This window comes from Lipotes vexillifer, unplaced genomic scaffold (genome assembly GCF_000442215.2).
Source record: "Lipotes vexillifer unplaced genomic scaffold, Lipotes_vexillifer_v1.1 scaffold1344, whole genome shotgun sequence".
NCBI classification, from domain to species: domain Eukaryota; kingdom Metazoa; phylum Chordata; class Mammalia; order Artiodactyla; family Lipotidae; genus Lipotes; species Lipotes vexillifer.
Genome location: NW_006775258.1, coordinates 594,169 through 613,351, shown reverse-complemented (window position 1 = coordinate 613,351; position 19,183 = coordinate 594,169). Strand labels below are relative to the sequence as shown.

The window sequence follows — 19,183 nt, the reverse complement described above, 5'->3', positions numbered from 1 at the left end:
AGGGTGGATGTGCATACCCGCCCCCCACTCCTGCTTCCTCTTTGAAACCGTCTCTCAACCAAAGGCATCCATCTTCCCTTAGAGACCACGATGGAAACAGTGGAATAAGGAAATCTTTCCCAAGGTACGTCTGTACCACATAAGTCCCCTGTGGAAAAAGGGGTTTTGGTTAATTACATGTGAAAACAATTAACATCTCTCTCAGAGATTCAAAATGTACGTCAGCATATTAGATTACCTAACCATTTGTGATGGTTAATTTGTATGTCTATATGTGTGGGCCGTGGTACCCAGACATTTGGTCTAATGCCAATCCAAATGTCCCTGTGAAGTTATTTTTTAGATGAGATTCACATTGAAATCAGCAGACTTTGAGCAGATTACTCTCTGTGATGTGGGTGGGCCTCGTCCAATCAGTTGAGGGACTGAGGTGACCCCAGGGCGAGGGAATTCGTTCTTCAGACAGCTGCTGGGGATAAGATGCCACATCAGCCCCGGGCCTCCCGATGCCGGCTGACCCTGCAGAGTTTGGTCTCGCCAAGCCCCACGATTGAGTGAGCCAGTTCCTTAAAAATCTCCCAGAATATGCACATCCTATTGGTTCCCTTTCTCTGGAGAACCCCCATTAATCCCTTCTGCTATTTCTTAATGATTTTGGGGGCATTTTATGGCATTATATGAAAGCATCTGATGAGTTCTCCCTGTTGACAAGGCTCCTAATAAGGGAACAGTAGGTCTTGCTTGGTCGGAACAATTTCGCAGTAATCACACCCATCAGAGTATAAACACAACAGGAAGTCTGTTTTTTTTCTTTTTTATATTCTGCTTTATAATTTTTCTTATTACAAAGATTGTTAATCAAAAGTCGTTGCTAGGCAGAGACGCAGCCCTGGCCCTTTCACAGAGGGAACAGTGATGCACCAGACACTAGCACAGCTGTCCTCAGCCCCTCCTTTTCACTTTGTTTGCTTTTTCTTTTCAAAAATGATAACAGGCTTGGAAATCTGGTTTTCAATTTTGGAGATGGAGGAGAAAAAAATAGTTCACACTGATGCCAATGAAAAATGAAAGCTGATAATCTGAGAGCAAAGGCTAAGACTTAATGTCAGGAGGGAGAGGGTCTTCTCCTGAGAGCATTGTGGGTGGAGGGTGGACACTAGTCCTGAGCTGCTCCCAAGCCATCACAGAGGGCAGGCTGCTTACAGGGTCAGGGAATGACATGCACATTTTAGAAACCTTTCCATTCAAAGTGTTTGAAATGGAACAGAGGTTTGGGATCCATGAAACTACAGGTGAATCCTCAGCGTTTTGGGAAAACGGGCCTTCAAGGGGCTCGTCATCAGGGGAGCTCTGAGTCTGGGGGCCGCACATCTCAGCTGTAGTCACGTCCGACCCTCGTGCTTTGACACAGGTTCTCTCCGGTGCCCCGACGGTGGCTTTGTCTCGAAGGCGCGATGGGGACGTTCTTTGTCTGCTGCTCAACTTCCCCGAGGATGGAAAGTCTGGGTCTGCAGCGAGGGAGCTGTGCCCCCTGCCTGGGGCCCAAGTGTCTTCCTGATTGTGCTGATGGGCCAGAACCTGGACCTGCGGAATTTCGTATACAAAGTAAGCGGAAGACGGCTGCGGCCCGGGGTCGGCCAGCGGGGCCCGTGGGGATGAGTCGGGGGCAGCAGGACAGGTGCAGACCCCGCAGCCTTGGAGTGGGGCTCGGAATCGAGGGGTGTCTGGAAGACTTTCCAGGGTCCTTGGAGTCAATGTGCTCAACGGGGAAGGACCAGGGATCAAAGTCCCAACCTGAGCCCAGCACCAGGTTCCCTCCTCTTTGACCAGCACTTGACTGGAGTTTACCTGGGAGGCTGGCTTCTGCTGTTGCACCCGCCCCAACTCCCCGGCGGCCCCTCTGAGTCAGAGCTGCTCCCCTGCCTTGGCCGTGGCTGCCTCTGCCCCCCGTCACGTCCTGGGGCCCACGGGCTCTGTCCCGAGAGGGGATGTGCTCACCTTTGCTGGGGCCTGTCTGGGAGAGGGGTGCAGATGGCGGGGGACACGGGGCAGCCCCTCCCTGGGTGAACCAGCTGTTCCCTGCCCTCCACATGCCCACACACACGCTGGTGTGCGGGAAGGGGCTGAAGTGGCCGCGGGGACAGCTGCCCTGAGGGCAGGCCCAGTTACTCTCTGCAGACAGGAGTTGCACCCTGGGCTGCATGCCGGCTCTGCCTCTTCTCAAAGTCCCTCATCTTCCGGCCTCCACTGTTGGAATCATTACCTGTGTGTCCAGACCCTTCACCTTTGACCCTTAGGGATTGTCTTGCTCCAGGTTTCTCCCCAGGGATGGATTTGCCAACACCGGGGCTCATCAGCGACGGCTTCGGTGCCCCACATCCGGGAGGACAGTTTGGGGACTCAGGAAAAGGGTAGATCTGCCCTTCCAGTCCAGTGTCCTTTGTGGTCTCCCTCTCCTCAATAACTTCAGGAATCCAGTGGGTGATATACACACTAAGAACAGAGATTAATTTTCAGAATGAGAATTAATTCTGAAAATTTCAGAATTTTCATTTCCAACCCATAAGCAGGAGGATGAACGTTTCCTAAACGTCCCCATGCTCTGCAAGGCCACGTGCCTCGTGGTGGGATCTGTGCCTGCAGCTCATACGCAGGCCGGTGAGTCCTGCATCCACTCCCACGGCCACTCTTCCGCTTCACCGTGGGCACCCCTGGTGGCCAGGTCTGTTAGGTCCACAGAAGCCACCGACTTGAGACTGGTGCTTCTCAGACCCCGATAATGACTTTGACAAAGGGCCGTAAGGATGAGACACTGGGTTGGAGTTGGTCTCACACACACAATGGAATCAACAACACCATTAATAACACCAGCTCCTCCTATCCCCGCGGCTCCAGGGAAGCTGATGGGTACGCGGTGTTGCTCAGAGGTGTCAGCCATCAAGACACACTCGGGGAGCCACACCAGCTCTGGGGTCCAGCAGGCTGGGCTCACTCGCAGCTTCCCTTGGCTGATAGTGAATCTGTGATGCCTTTCACAAAGCACAGTTCCAGGTTAACGTCCAGTGCGTTCCTCTGGCCGTCAGTGCTGGGACTCCATGCAGGTCAGTCCCATCGGTCGGTGCCCCGAGGGCCACTTCTGATGTGCAGCTGCAGTTAGAAAGGCGAGTGGGAAAGCGATAGGAGCCTGCACCCCTGGCTCCTGCCGAGGAGGCTGTTGCCTTAACTGACGACACGTGCACATCATTGTGTGCAGAGAGAGTGAGACACGGAGCAGGGGTCTCGGTCCTGCAGGTCAAGGGCAGAGCCAGCAGCTGAGGGGCAGGTGCAGAGCCCTAAGGGCCCAAGTTTGAAAACCAGGACATTCAGAATGCAGATGAAAGCAGGGGGGAGGGTGGCTGTGAGTCCTCCCCCTCTGTGGGAAGGGGCAGTGTGTGCTAATTTACCCATTCATCCAACACGTATTTCCTAAGCAACTATAATGGTATTTTTTTGAAATGTTTATTGATTTTTTTGTTATATTATTGCTATTTTTAATAGGTCTTTATTGGAGTATAACTGCTTTACAAAGTTGTTAGTTTCTGCTGTATAACAAAGTGAATCAGCTATACATATACATATATCCCCATGTCTCCTCCCTCTTGCATCTCCCTCCCTCCCACCCTCCGTATCCCACCCCTCTAGGTGGTCACAAAGCACCGAGCTGATCTCCCTGTGCTATGCGGCTGCTTCCCACTAGCTATCCATTTTACATTTGGTAGTGTATATATGTCCATGCCACTCTCTCACTTCATCCCAGCTTTCCCTTCCCCCACCCCAGGGCCTCAAGTCCATTCTCTACATCTGCGTCTTTATTTCTGCCGTGCAACTATGTTCATCAGAACCATATATATATTTTTTAGACTCCATATATATGTGTTAGCATACGGTATTTGTTTTTCTCTTTCTGACTTACTTCACTTTGTATGACAAACCCTAGGTCCATCCACCTCACTACAAATAACTCAATTTTGTTTCTTTTTATGGCTGAGTAGCATTCCACTGTATATATGTGCCACATCTTCTTTATCCATTCATCTGTCGATGGACATTTGGGTTGGTTTCATGTCTTGGCTATTGTAAATAGTGCTGCAATGAACATTGTGGTGCATGTGTCTTTTTGAATTATGGTTTTCTCTGAGTATATGCCCAGGAGTGGGATTTCTGGGTGATATGGTAGTTCTGTTTTTAGTTTTTTAAGGAACCTCCATACTGTTCTCCGTAGTGGTTATATCAATTTACATTCCCACCAATGGTGTAGGAGGGTTCCCTTTGGAAATGTTTATTAATTGATTGACGTTTTCTCATAACAGAATCTTTTCTTTAATTTTTTAATCTTTTAAATTGAATTATAATTGATTTATAATATTGTGTTAGTTTCAGGTGTACAGCAAAGTTATTCACTTACACATCCATACATATCTATTTTTTCAGATTCTTTCACCTTACAGGTTATAACAAAATATTGAGTAGAGCTCCCTGTGCTAAGCAACCAGTATTGCCAGAGGCCGTTCTCGCAGCTGTGGCCACATCAATGACCATGACAGGCAAAAATCCCTGCCTGTTCCCGAACAGAGAGGATGCAGTGAATAAGTAAAACAGAGAGTGTGTCAGTGGTGACAGCACAGGTGGGTCCCAGCATCCGGAGCCACTGATGCTTCTAAAGCCCCCAGGGTGCATTCCTGGCCCTAATCTTCCAGCTGTGATGGTGTGGAAAGCCTTTGAAGTTCTCTGAGCTCAGTTCCTTCATCCACAAAATCAGCACTGGCACACAGCCCACAGGGGTTCAGAGGACGGGAGGATGTGTGCGCTGTGACACAGGGAAGCCATAGGTAGATGGAAACTGTTTCACACGTAAGAATCTTTTTATTGTGACCCTCTTCTTAAATAGCCACTCCGGGCACCTCAAAGACAGAAAAACAATTGTTTGAAAGTGATTTGACTTTTAACAGCCAGTCATATCTGCTCCTGGCATGTTCTGACGATACCAGTACGGTTGAGCGTGCTCCCAGAACGGAGCCAGTAGAGAGGGCTTTATACGGCACAGCAGAGGTGTCTCCCAGGCTCAAGAGAATAAAATCAAATAAGGCCCTTCATTCTCTGCCCTGCTCCAGCGATGCTTGTGAGGCACCACTTCCAGCACTGGTTAGGTTGTGTTGTGTTTCCCCTGGAGACTCTGCTCCCTGTGGAAGCCAGCGGCCTGCTCAGCTCCCTGCTGGATGTTGGGTCCAGCCTCGGCCACCTGCTCCCCGGAGCCGGCCGTGTCCTCAAACACCTTCCTGAATTCCTCCACGAACTTGAGATCGCTGCCTTGCTGGACACGCTCGACTTCCCACAGGTGGGCGCTTGGCCTTGGCCCCGGGGAAGGTGCAGATTTGCTGTGTCTGTGTGTTTGCACCTCTGCCTTCCTTTCTCTTCCACTGTCTAAAAATGTGCATGTGGTGACAACGCACAGGGATGAGGGTACCTCTTAGTGGTTCTGGAGGCAGCAGCCTGACAAGGAGCAAGGCCTGGGATCCCCTGCAGAACCAGAGGAAGCGGGACGCACAAGCACCCACGTGGAGGTGGCAGTCCAGGCGTTCGCTGTGATGTCAGAAGTCACTGGATGGATTACCCTCACAGAGGAGATTCCAGGGGCCTGTTTAACTGAACTCAGAGAGTACCTTGCTTTCAGAAACCTTAATATGTTTATTTGCACACAAGTAGTTGGCTTGCAGATTACAGATCGTTTGCTGCGAATACAAACTCGAAGTTGAATGAGGTCAGTAGCCAGATGTTCGTTGTGCCTGGACTCTCTCTGCCTGGAATGGAGTTGGTGGGGAAGGGGGTTGTGTGTGGGGCCTGTGAAAGGCGAGGCACAGGGTGAGGGGCGGATGGTGCATCCTCGGACCTGCCTCGGGCACGGGACACGGGGTGTTCATTCAGCTGAGGGGTGAGTTGAGAGCCCTCGGGCATCTGGGAAATTTAGCTGTAGAGACACATATTCATACTATTAATTAGTCTGAGTTAGTGGTACTTTATGGATTAATGATTTATCACTGGACAGACAGCAGAGATTTGTCGGTGTGTGTGTGTGAGTGTGAGACATTTGTCTCTTCAACCGTATAGACCAGAAAAATCACTGCTGTGATTTGCGTAGCACTTCAAGGACAGAAGGACTACCGCTGAGATTTCATACTTTCGACTTGGTGACAATCTTATATAATCAGTTGGAGGAGGGACCGACGTTTCAGGAGCCTGGGAGGGAGTCCCTCTAAGTCACTGTTTGCCTGTGGTTTATTTTTCTTATGTTCTCAGGCTTCAGCCTTTGGTCCTTTCCAGTCTGTGATGAAGGTGGTTTGCAAGGACCAAGCCTCTTTCTTTAGGAACTCTGACATCTTTCTTCACTTGCCTAGAGTTAATGAACTCTTAGGAGATGACAAGGAAAAATTCAACATTCCTGAAGATTCAAGTAAGAAAACAGTAATCCATATTTGTTTAGATTAATTTGCATTTTGATAATTAGCCCTGCTTTGTACAAGATATTCTGTCTGTATAGAAAGTGGGTACATACGAGCAAAGAATTTCCTACCTGCACCCTCTAACCTGTATCCTTCATTTTCTGTAAGGTCAGCAAATGCTGGCGTCCCAGTTGGATTTGAAAGACCCCTGCACCCTTGAGCATGGTCTAATTCTCTCACCTGTGACACTGAGGGACTGGGTCTTAAATTCCAGTGCACCTGAAGCCCCAGCCCTTTTGGGATCCCTGGGAAGCCAGTAACAGTGAGAGGTCTGGGCCCGGAGACCAGGGGCAGCATTTTGGTTCTTGCAGAATGGCTGTCTCACAGCCAGGAGAGCCATATGTAGTCCCCTACAGATTTGCCTTCTATATAATGCTCCCTAGCAAATAACAGCAGACTTAAAGGTGATGCCCTGGCCGCACTGTAAGTGGGTGCATTTTGGTTAGGAAGAGAGACGAAATGCACAGCTAAGGGTTTGGGTTTAGACTGCTCAGCCCCACCAACAAGTTGTGTGTCTTCGGTCCTGTGACATCACGTCCCTGAATCATGTTCATCTCATGTATGACATGGAAACGTAGTACCTGCCTTGTAAGGTTGTTGTGAGGAGTGATGGGGGTGATATCTACCGACTGTTGAGGACGGTGGTACCGTTGAGTCCTAGTGTATTAATCACTCTTCTGCGCTGTACGGCAAGTCAGTTGTTTAGGACACACACTTATCATCTCATGGTCTCTGTGGGTCACAGTTTGAGCACTGATTATCTGGGTCCTCTCTTGGGATTGCATGAGGCTGAAGTGAAGGTGATGGCCAGGGCTGGGGTCTCATTGGAGGTAGTTGTTGGTAGAATTCAGTTCCTTGCAGCTGCAGAACCCCAGGAGGCTGCGTCTTCAAGGACAGCAGAGTATCTCTTTGATTCTGAGGCTTCTGGTCTCTTAAAGGGTTTAGCTGATGGCTCAACCAGGATAACCTCCACTTCGATCAACTCCAAGTCGGAATCCCTGCGCCGTGGCCGTGTAACCTAACCAGGGGTGTGGCGTCCATCATATCTACAGGTTCTATCTGTAGAACAAGGCTACAAGGCTGTCTTAGACTTCTGCCTGCTGTACCCAAGACACCTCTTTATATACCTGTGCCTGGGATGGACAGACGTGTTGGTGGGACCAGGGAGAAGGAGATAGGGGAATTATGTAGAGATGGGGCTGCAGGGTGTCCTCAGAGCTGCCCTAGAGACAGTGTGTTAGTGTGTTCATCAGCTGATGGATAATTTGGAGAGCTGTTGAACAAAATATAATGTGGCAGTATAGATACACATTAAGGCTATTCATATGGAAGAATTTTGTTGTCTTCTTTCCTAATCCTCATTTCCTCTTTTCTTCTTGCATATGGGTTTTTTGAGGATTATTAATTTGTTCATCAAATCCAGTCATCCAGTTATCCATCCATCCTGCATCCATCCATCCATCCACCTATTCATCCCTCTATCTTTCCATCCATTGCTCCATCCATCCATCTGGTTGTTCAGCTAACACTGACGACCAGTTTTTCTTTGTCCTTTCATACACTTATTTCAAATGACGGTCACATGAACCATAGACAATATTAGTACCCTCATTTTTCAGAGACACGAGAGAAGCTCAGAGAAGGTTAAGTGACTTGACCAAGTTCACAAGTGGCAGATATTGGGATTCCTGGTTTCAGATTTCTTGTTCTGTTCATATGTATGATTATGTCTTTTCCAAAGTAAAAATTGCTACCATTTATATTAAGCTTATAATTTAAAGTGTAAGTTTTAAAATATCAGTAAGAACAACCTCTATAATTAATGCTATAAGAAGTCATTATGTAGTCATCTCTTAATTTATATTTTATGGAATTATTTCTATCAATTTTATTGTATTTGTTGAATAAAAATAATTTGTTTTTCTTTTCAAATGGGGAATTTAGGAAAATGAAACTGATAGTGAAAATTACCGCAACAGTAATTTTCCTACCTTGCGTGTTATGGATTGTGATATCAAAGCTAAGATAATATTTTCATTTTAAATGTTCTGTTCAGGAGTAAAAGAACTGGTTATACTGAAGTATTTGTCACTAACTGGCTTAAAACCTTTCTTACTTGATTAGTAATCATAATGGTGGTGAAGGCTCCACCTTCATTAGTACCTGTTGGTTTGGTTGAATAAACCTTCCATTGAAACCAACCAGCACCACAGCAGTATGAGTGCCAACATGAGGAATTGATGTTTGGGTGAAAACAAGGTGATTTAATGTAACAAAAGCAGTCAGTGCAATAGTTCTGTATAGGTGCAGCAAAGGAAATTCCATAGCAATTTATAAAGCTAATTTCTTAAGAAAAACCTAATTCTAGTCTCAATACAGTGACTGTTGAAAAGAAGATTTTCTAGATTAAAAACTAGATGCATTCCTTTTGCATTACTGTTTTAATTTTTAGGTATCTTTGTCATTATTTAGTACTCTTACCTATGACTTAGTTTAAAAATGTGAAGGTCATACTTTCCTCTCTTTCAAATTATTGAAGGGAACATGGTGTCTCAGAGTTTTGAGACAAGAGCTGCTAAAGACAAGGACAAGAAAAATTATTTCTGAACTTACTGCCCCAAATCAGAATTGAGTCATGAAAAATATATATAAGCCACTCATCGGAAAGTGAGGCGTCATGGCTCTGTACATGAATGTCCTTGTTATCCTGGACATCCCCAATCATGAGCAACACTTTTTTTTTTTTTTTTAATTGTGACAGCACCCTTTTGCTTGAAGCTTTATCAGGAAATACTACAGTCTCCAAATGGTGCTTTGGTGTGGTCCTTCCTAAAACCTGTATTCATGGAAGAATACTGTACACACCAAACACTCCAGAGATTAATAACGTCATTAGAAAGGTGAGTTTGAATGAATGAGGATGTTACAGACCATTACAAGCAGTACAGTGGGAAGCAGTCTGTTAAAATATTTAACATGATTGTTGTATAGCTTGGATTACACACAGTTTTCTTATGTTGATTACAATTTATTTTCCCCTGGGTATTTTTTTCCTGTTCGTGTCGTTGCTGAACTTGGACATGCTGCGTCGTTCCCTCAGAGGACATTTTGGGGGCAGGAGGTATTATTTGGAGTAACTAGTGCAGGGAGGACACTTAGACAAAGGAGGCCGGTTCAGGTGGTCCCAGGAAGATGTGGAGAACAGATGCGCATCTGTTTTGCTTGGTGCAGCTGGTGGTGAAGGAGGAGTCTAACCCTGTGTTCGTGGTCTGGGTCTGGTAGTGACATTTCCCAAGTCGGCGGCAAGGCTTTGTCGGCCTCATCTGTGGCGGGTGAGCCCCGGTGAAGAAGCCAAAGAGCTTCCCTGGAGGCGTCTGGACATCCCACAGCTCTGCATGTTTTCCCTTCCTTATGTTTCTTACCTTCTCAAACCCGTTAGCTTCAGGATTTATCATTGTTCATATTTGCACTTTCTTTTGACATGGTGGTGCTGTGTCTTCCCAGGGTCTTGACTCCTTGTCTGACGGTGGCTTATGAGCCTGCAGGCACCTTTGAGGGACTTCAGGAGGCCATGGGGTCTGTCAAAACCAGAGGAGGAGACATCAAGCCTTATTAATGCTAAACTTCTGAGCTTCAAATAGTACTAACAACTTAAAAGCTAAAAAGTTGGCGATGGTGTGTGGTCATCCGAGCAGTTGGGTTATTTTTGTCAAAGTAGATTTTACAGGTTCACGTTTCCTGCCCTCGTGGTTGCCACGTGGCCTCTTGCTTCCTTCCTGGGACTTAGCTCAGGGGCTGTATTTGCCTCAGTTTATTCTGAATGTGCTTAATAACTTCTGCTTTATCTTGGGACTGTCCATTTGGACTGGGCTGTCACAGTGAAATGACATTAATCTAGACGTATGTCAGGAGCTCATCCTTCCAGGGCTGGGCTTCCGAGGGTCCTGGAACTAAAGCCAGTGTCGTTCCAATTATCTCCCTGCGTTAAGCTTGCAAGGGCTGTGGTAGTTCAGAAATTTCGCAGAAAATGGCTCTGTAGCACGGCTTTATTTTAAATTCAAATTTTAAAAATGGGCCATGACTTTATTATTATTATATTATGTATTATTACACAAAGATATTATTGATGATATATGAAATGTACTGTAGGATTATATACTGTGCTCTATTCTGTGATACAACAGTTAGTATGACAGTCTTGCTTTTGAGGAGCTCACCCTGCGGTGGGGAAAGAAAAGACAAACATCTGAAGAAATAATTCAGAACTAACATGATCAGAGATTCGCTCAGTGTGGCACAGGGCACAGGAAGTGAGCTTCCAGTCCCCCTGGAAAGGAGAGTTTAGAAAAGCCTTCCGAGGGAGGGCATGTACAGGCCTCCATGGGGGCGGGAGGAGGGGGCTTGGCCATGACAGGGATGTGGCAGTGAGTGTGCCCCGTGCGTTCTGAGAATGACGGAAGTTTTGGAAGAACAAGCAGACATTTCCCTGGCTCTTGCTTGGTCCCCCGTACATGTCATAGGCAGTGCTGTGCGCTGGTGCCTTTTTCACGCATTCGCTGTGGCTGACGACTTTGCATGAGGGTGTCCTGGTTTGTACGTATAAAGCTAAACTTCGTGGCGCTGGAGCCAGGCTGAATGATTCTATTTAACTTTGTGGAAACCGGTTCTGTTCATTGGACTCCCGGTCCAACGTTCCACGTGGCTGGGAGAGCCTAGATGCTTTGCCAGCTTACGGTGTGTGAAGCACATCACCTGTCAGGGTGGAAGGGCCTGTCTTGCATGTCATCTACTACTTGGTCTTACTCTCTCCATTACTTCCCAGTAGGTGGAACCACATGAAGTTGCCATTTTTCCGTGGGAAAAAAATGTATAAAATTGGTCATCTCCTCTGGTTGGACCTGTAACTCTGAGGGTAAAGCACCAAGCAGCACGATGTCGTGAAGAGAAACACGTGTGCACGTGGGGAAGGCCGGGGGTGCCCCCGTACCTGTGACCTGTCCCTTGTCACCGTCCCTCTCAATAGGCCTTTTCCTCCCAGTAACACGGAGGCCAGAGGGAGAGGCCCGGTTTCTGGGAGCCACGAGCGTAGTCCAGACCTCCTCCTCTGCTAGCGCTGTTTTCGGAAAGGCGTTGCCCCCAGGGCGGTGGGGAGTGAAGGTCACCTCTGGAAGCAGGAGTGGCCGGGAGAGCAGCGGCTCTCAGGGCCAGGGGGTGGCAGCTTTGCCCGCAGAGCGCCTGCCGCAGCGTCCGGCGACGCTCCTGTACCCGCCCACAGCCGGGCTCGCTGCGGGCATCTGGGGTGGAGCCCGGGGAAGCCGTCGGCTGCCCCACGGGCGCGGGGCGGGCCCTCAGCGGGGAAGGTCGGTGTGCTGAGGCTGAGGGACGCCGGAACGCAAGGGCTTGTCGGGCTGGATGGGGCCCCGGGAAGCAGACGGACAGAGCAGGGGCGGCAGGGCCGGGGGTGCTGGGCTGGCGCGCGCTGGCTGCGCCCTCCCGGGGGGGCCGTGCTGCGCCGGCGCTGGGGGCCGGCGGGCGGCCTAGGGCAGAGGGGCCTCGACCTCACTCTGGTGTGTGTCTGGAGGAGGGGGGGCCGCTGGTCCCGAGCCCACGGGTGGCAAGCGCAGGGCTCAGGCGGGAGGGGGAGACGGGGGGCGGGAGCCAGGCCTCCCCTGAGGACCTGCTGCGAGCCCGCTGTGGCCGAGCGAGGCCGGACAGGCGTCTGCAGGGGAGGCCAGGCCTCCCAAGGGCCGCTCCCGCGGGTGAGGCCGGCGGCCCCCTCGGCGGCCAGACAGGGTCCCTGTCTGTCTGACACATTCATTAAATGAAAAATACGCAGCTTACAAAAAAGACTGATCTAGATATAGACTGGCCTCCAGGACTTACTGTTAACTGTATTTCAGGACGGTGGGGAGGATCGTGGGGTGTCCCAGTAATGAAAAGCGGGTCACACACGTGGGCACCTGTGCTCCTAAGTGTACAGACAGCTTCAGGACGACGTCCAGGGAGCTGCTGGCAGCACTTCCTCTGCGTTTGGAGCGTGGTTCCTGGGGCGCAGAGTGGAAAAGGGGGCGAGCTTTTCACGAAGCCCGTTGAACACTCGGAATCGGCTAGAAGCAGCAAGATATGCACGTCTGACAGCGTCCCGGGAAGTCTTTCCATCTTGCTGTCTCGTGTGGCGGTGGATTGGCGTGTCAGCGGGGAGGAGGCAGAGCGCCGCGTGTGTGCTTTGTCGTCCTGAAGATGCGGCCAGGCCGCTCCACCGAGATGCCCAGTCCAGCCGGCCCTCTGTTCTGGGGAAGGTCAGGCCCAGGTCCCTTTGTTTCTGGGGCTCCAGAGCGACCTTCCTCTCTTCTCCCAATCCTGCCGAGATGCGGAGGGAGGACCTATTTAGAGAGAAATGGGCTGTGGGGAAGGGGCTCTTCCCTCCCGGGGTCTGCCCTTCCTGATTCTGGCCAGGTCAGAAAAAATCCTTTCTTTTATTTAAATCTTCAGATTCCTCTGTCTCATTCCCCTAGCAATAAGCAAATGGTCTGAATGCTGAGGAGGGTGATATAAATAAGAAAATGATGAATACAACAGAAAAAATAAACCCATAGCTAAGATCTTATGCTCTGACCCAGTCACTTTCTTCTTTCTTTCTTTTTTTTTTTTTTAAACAACAATGAGCTGTAAGGAAAAGAGGCTTAGGGTATTTTCTAAAATCAGCAGTTATTAGGTGGTATGTAGGTGAAAACAGAGCCCAAGTAGTTTCTCCCAGTGATATAAAAGTGAAGACAAGACTTGAGGTTGTGGCATCTCTGAGATTTGTGCCCCAGTTCTGGGCGGGGCTCCGAGCACCGTGCCGGGTTGTCTCCCTATAATCTTCTGAAGGTTTTGCTCAAGTTCTTGATTCTGTAAATTTTTGTATTTCACCAGTTTGGGGAAGTTTTCAGCTGTTACTTATTCTAATAGCCTTTCAGCCCTACTCTGTTTCTCCTGTCTTTCTGGGACTCAAAAGATATGAACGTGGACTCCTAGTATTGTCCTGCAGGTCCCTGAAGCTCTGGTTACTTTGTCCTCTGTTTTTCCTCTTGCTCAGATTGGGTGAAGTGTACTGACATGTCCTCAAGTTCACTGGTTCTCTCCTCTGTCATTTCTACTTGAGACCATCCAGCAAGTTTAAAACACTTTCTGTTATGGCATTTTTCAGTTCTGTACTACCCCGTGCTTAGCTGTCTTTTTAATAACTTGTATTTCTTTGTTGAACTTTTCTGCTACTTAATTTGTTTCAAGAGAGTTTTTAATTGCTTGTTGAAGTATTTCTATGATGACGGCTTTAAAATACTTGCCAGATCATTCCAACGTCAGATTTATCTCAATATTGACATCGGTTGATTCTTGTGAGTTCTCTGGTTCTTTGTGTGGTGGGTGATGTTCAGTTGTATTGTGGGCATTTTGGCAGTTATATTCAGAGACTGTAAGAAAACCTTTCATTTTTGCAGACAGTCTCCTGTTCAAGTTTAACATACAGGTCTCAGCGTCCTTTGTGGGCTGTGGTTCCAAGGACAGTTTAATCATCACAGGCTTTGTGCTGTTATTTTGATCTCCTTGGTTCCTCTGGTGCCACTGAAGCTTCCATGGGTTCCCGGTGCTGTTGCCTGAGGGGCGGAGGGGTTTCTCCAGGAAGTTTGTGCCTCTTAATCCCCTTCACCTGTTTCACTGGAGACCACGAGTTTGTTCTCTGAATCTATGAGTCTGTTTCAGTTCTGTTACGGTGGTTCATTTGTTTAGTTTTTTAGATTCCACATATAAATGATATCATATGGCATTTGTCTTTGTCTGTCTGACTTATTTCACTTAGTATGACAATCTCTATGTCCATCCATGTTGCTGCAAATGGCAAGATTTCATTTTTTTTATGGCTGAGTAATATTCCACTGTATATATGTACCACATTTTCTTTACCCATTCATCTGTCGATGGACACTTAGGTTGCTTCCATGTCCTGGCTATTGTAAATAGTGCTGCAATGAACATTGGGGTGCATGTGTCTTTTCAAAGCAGTGTTTAAGTAACTTGGCTAAGACCACCAAGCGAATAACCCAGAATGGGGGGGCCTTGTTCACCTCATTTTTAAGTGCTCTCGGTGTGATCTTTCAGAGGCTCAGTGCAGTGCGTATATTCATGTTGCCTACTGTTCAGTTCTTACAAAATTCTGCCTTATTTCTAGTCATATTTACTTTGTATCTTTTAATGATGTGTTACTGTGTGTAGAAATATTAGTCACTGTAAATTCTGAATTTATTTCAGAATAAAATGATCGTTATTCCATTTATACTTTTTGCAATGAATTTGATGATTTTTACTGTTAACATTTCTAGCTTTTATGTTTTTGCTTGGTTGTTGAGATCTTGTTTTTGATTCAGTATAGAAATACAGTTGGCTTTGATAGTTCTGTCTCTGCCATATAACATAATCTTAATTAAGAAAAGGGTTTTATTTTGTTCATAGCTATAATTTTAGCACCTACACCTATGCCTGGCTGGAAGACCTTTGGTAAATATTTATTGAGTAACTTGACGGGATGGGTCTGAAAAATCTTAGCCTTTGAATTACGATATTTTAACCTACTTGAAGTTCTTTTCATAACTCTGACAAGCTTAGAGCTATTTTGTCATCCTCCTCTATAGTTTTGAAATTTATACCTGTCCTGGTGGTTGCCGTTTTTCCTCTTTTTTGCCAGAAGAATTTGTTCTGTAGGGTCTCTTTTCCTCCTTTGTTTTCTGTCTTCTGTTTTTTAATATCACGTCTGTCCTATTCCCAGTTATCAATGCCCAGACTCACTTCTTTCTTACATGAGAACCTTTGCTGTCACTCCATCCTCTCCTCCTGCACCGTGGCTATCTTGTATTGATAGGGTCTGAAACCAGTCAGACACATTAACAATCATCAGCATCAGAGTGAGCAGCTGGTGTTTATAATTTTACTGTAGCTTTTCTATTATATTTTTTTTCTTTCAAGAATTATTATTGGCATTTGGATTTAATTCAGAACCTTGCTCACCATTATTTAAAATTAATTCTCTATTTGAGTGGTTTCATGGCTCATCATTTCAGTGTTCTCATATTGATTTAACTGTTTACTCAGGTGTCTTCAGGTAACTTTTTCAGGAGCTTTCATAGGTAGCATCATTTCTTTGTCCTTGGATATCTGAGGTCCTCACCTTTGCACCATAGCTCATCTGGACATAAGAATTCCTGGCTTATGTTATTTCTCCCTGAAAACTCAGTAGATTCTGCTGCATTGTCTACTGACCTTTAATTTTGCAGAGAAACTCTCTGAAACGACATTATTGTTTTTCCTCCTTCACAGGCTTCTTGTGTTCTCCCTGAGGCTGATATGTTTATTCTTTTAGTTAGAATTCCAGTTGTTACAAGGTATGCTAGCACTAGTCTCTTGTTAATATATTTTGCTGTGTAAGAAATGTTTATAGCACCGTTATTCACAATAGCCAAGATATGGAAGCAACCTAAGTGTCCATCAACAGATGAATAGGTAAAGAAGATGTGGTGTGTATACATATACATACATACACATATATATCTATATAGACAGATATAGATATATAGAGAGATATAGTACAATGGAATATTACTCAGCCATAAAAAAGAACAAAATTTTTCTATTTGCAACAAGGTGGATAGACTTGGAGGGCATTATGCTAAGTGAAATAATTCAGACAGAGAAAGACAAATACTGTATGATATCACTTAAATGTAGAATCTAAAAAAATGAAACTAGTGAATATAACAAAAAAGCAGACTCACAGATATAGAGAGCAAACTAGTGGTTACCAGTGGGGAGGGGAAGTGGGCAGGATGGGGTAGGGGATTAAGAGGTACAAACTCTTATGTATAAAATAAGCTACAAAGATATATTGTACAACACTGGGAATACAGCCAACATTTTACAATATCTATAAATGGAGTATAAACTTTAAAAACTGAATCACTATATTGTATACCTGTAACATATATATATATATATATTGTGCAGCAACTGAACTTAAAAAAATATATAAATAAAAGGGAAATGGTCTTCAGATTTGCACACTCAGCAGTGGTGGGTTTTCTCCCTCCTGTGATAACTGACCCTATTCTTGGCCCCTTCTGTGCTCTGGGTTCTGAATCTTGGCTTAGATCTCTTGCATCTGTCCTGGACTGTCTCTGATTTGTCATTTCTTCTTTGTCTCGCGGCCCTCCTCTGAGGGCTGGGGTGGGGTCTCCACTGCCCCGTCTGTCCCCCTTGTTTTGATTCCCAGCCTGTGTTCAGTCTCTGGGTCTCACCGCCTCATGTGGGCTGTTTCCTCCTCGTTGCCACCTCCTCTGTGCTCCTGGGTGTTTCTTGAAAATACAAAGTAGATACTTTCTACATTTTCTACTGTCTTTCATTAGGTTTATTTTGACCAGAAAGGGTCTTTTCATGTGCCTCTGGTGTTTCCCTGCTTGCTCATCCTTAGCAACAGAGGATCTCACTTTCGTGGGTGGGTGAGTAACACAGACGTGGAGTGAGTCCACAGCTCAGGCTCATGTGAAGGCGGAAGGGTGGCGTTTGGACAGGCTGCAGCTTTCCTTTGCCGGTCAGCCCCCTGGCAGCTGAGTGGGGGAGGGGCGGCAGCTGAGGCAGCCGTGCCCACGAGGGGCTCCGTCCTGTCCCGGGCTCGTCTCGGGAAGTATAGCAGCAGGAGCCTTTCTTCTCTTTCCAGCCCCTGAGCTGGTGTGACCTGTGCCATTGTGACCCCAGCGGGGGTGGTGGTGGTGGTGGTGGTGGCTGGACTCCAGACCCGCCTTAATCTTAGCTCTTTGCATATAGACTGTTTTCAGTATAAAAACATAGTAACGTTGCCATAGACATCTTCATGGGTATAGCTTTGTATTTCACTTAAATGATTTCCTCAGGATGGCGTCCTTTTATTTTGAGAGAAAAAGGCAGGGGTGTTTTTTTGTAGGTCAGTGACCATAAATATTTTTTATGACACCAAATTATTTTACAAAAATCTTACGCTCATTTGCTCTGCCAGCAGCCGTAAATAAATAACTACGGTTTCGTTTTATCCTAAATAGAGCTGGGCATCATAAAACAAATCATAGATGCTAGTTGAGAATGTATTGTTGAGATGGAAGTGTGAGCAGACGTCTTGTTTAGTCAGTGTATACTGGGGACGTCTGTTGCCCGTGAGAGTGACCTATACACTGGGGACACCACGGTGACCATGTGGACAGCACCTGATGGAAAGAGTCTGGGGGGAGGGCCTTGGGATGGTCACCGTATACGGGTAGGTGGCCTTGGAAGATCTCCGCTCTGATGGCTGAGCCGCACACAACGCTGGTCTCCTTGTTGTAGCAGCCACAGCACTGAAGAACTTTCCTAATGAAACAGGGCTGAGCTAGAGACGTACCCATATCTTCTTTATCTTGTAGGAAAATCACACTTTTGATTTTGTGGACAAGCTGAAGACTTTATCTGAAACACTGCTGAACTTATCCAGTGTTTTTTTTGTTTTTTGTTTTTGTTTTTGGCGGTATGCGGGCCTCTCACTGTTGTGGCCTCTCCCGTTGCGGAGCACAGGCTCCGGACGCGCAGGCCCAGCGGCCATGGCTCACGGCCTAGTCGCTCCGCGGCATGTGGGATCTTCCCGGACACGAACCCGTGTCCCGTGCATCGGCAGGCGGACTCTCAACCACTGCGCCACCAGGGAAGCCCATGTCCAGTATTTTTCAGAGCAGCAGAAATGGTCAGATGCTCCACCAACTGCAGGTGAGGGAGGGGTAACCCTTTTGCCACCGAGGGCTGGGGGAACCCACACTCAGGTGTGTCTGCAAAACCAGAGTGGTCCTTTAGAGGACTCTGCAGAGCCACCTGGGGCGTGGCTTGCCCAGTTGACTGGTAATGTTGACGTAAAATGGGATGTGTGTGAAAACTTTTTGTAGGTGATCAGTTGTTTTGCCCATGCAAGATGTTACTATTGTGGAAATGATCAATAATGCACTAGTATTTATTTGTGCTTTAAATTCCATGTTAAATTAAAGCTTTTTGGGGTGGTTTTTTTGGGGTGCTTTTCAACTGTGGGTCTATTAAAACAATTATCATTCCCCAATATTCTGTACTGACAATGTAATATATTCCAAAATACGTGGGCTCTAGTTTCAAATGGCCTGACTTCTTCTCAGCAGGACAGTCATTAGTTACAAAACTTTCATCAAGGTAGATCACATGAGAACCTTTTGGGGCATCTGTGTAACTCTGGCTTAATGTGCATCTGATAGCATGAGAAAATACAACTATATTTTTATTCTTGTTTGGCTTATTTTTAATCCACTGACCAAGTAGTTCAAGGTGGTTCCGAGCAGGGACTCAGAGCCAAATGGTCTGGGTTTGATTCCCAGTCCTGCCCCCACTGCTGTGTGATCTTGAGCTGGTCACTGAACTTCTCTGTGCCTTGGGCTTCTTACCTTTGAAGTGAGGAAATAACCATAGTTATGAGCTGTAAATTAACTTATGTAAAGCACTTGGAATAGTGTTTGGTACGTAGGAGATGCTTCTGTGTCTGGGTCCTCCCAAAAGCAGACACCGAGATGAGGTTACATGTGTGAGAATTTTGTCAGGGA

The 19,183-nt window shown here is 46.8% G+C and overlaps 1 protein-coding gene across 1 annotated transcript in view; it reads left to right on the top strand.

Annotated features, from left to right (window-relative positions):
- ABCA13 (ATP binding cassette subfamily A member 13) overlaps positions 1-19,183 on the top strand; it is a 259,148-nt gene that overhangs the window by 23,548 nt on the left and 216,417 nt on the right. The window contains 8 exon segments of the mRNA XM_007472367.1: positions 1,412-1,547; positions 1,550-1,605; positions 5,210-5,416; positions 6,334-6,487; positions 9,298-9,375; positions 9,378-9,436; positions 17,996-18,073; positions 18,297-18,332. Coding sequence (XP_007472429.1) covers positions 1,412-1,547; positions 1,550-1,605; positions 5,210-5,416; positions 6,334-6,487; positions 9,298-9,375; positions 9,378-9,436; positions 17,996-18,073; positions 18,297-18,332 — 804 coding nt within the window.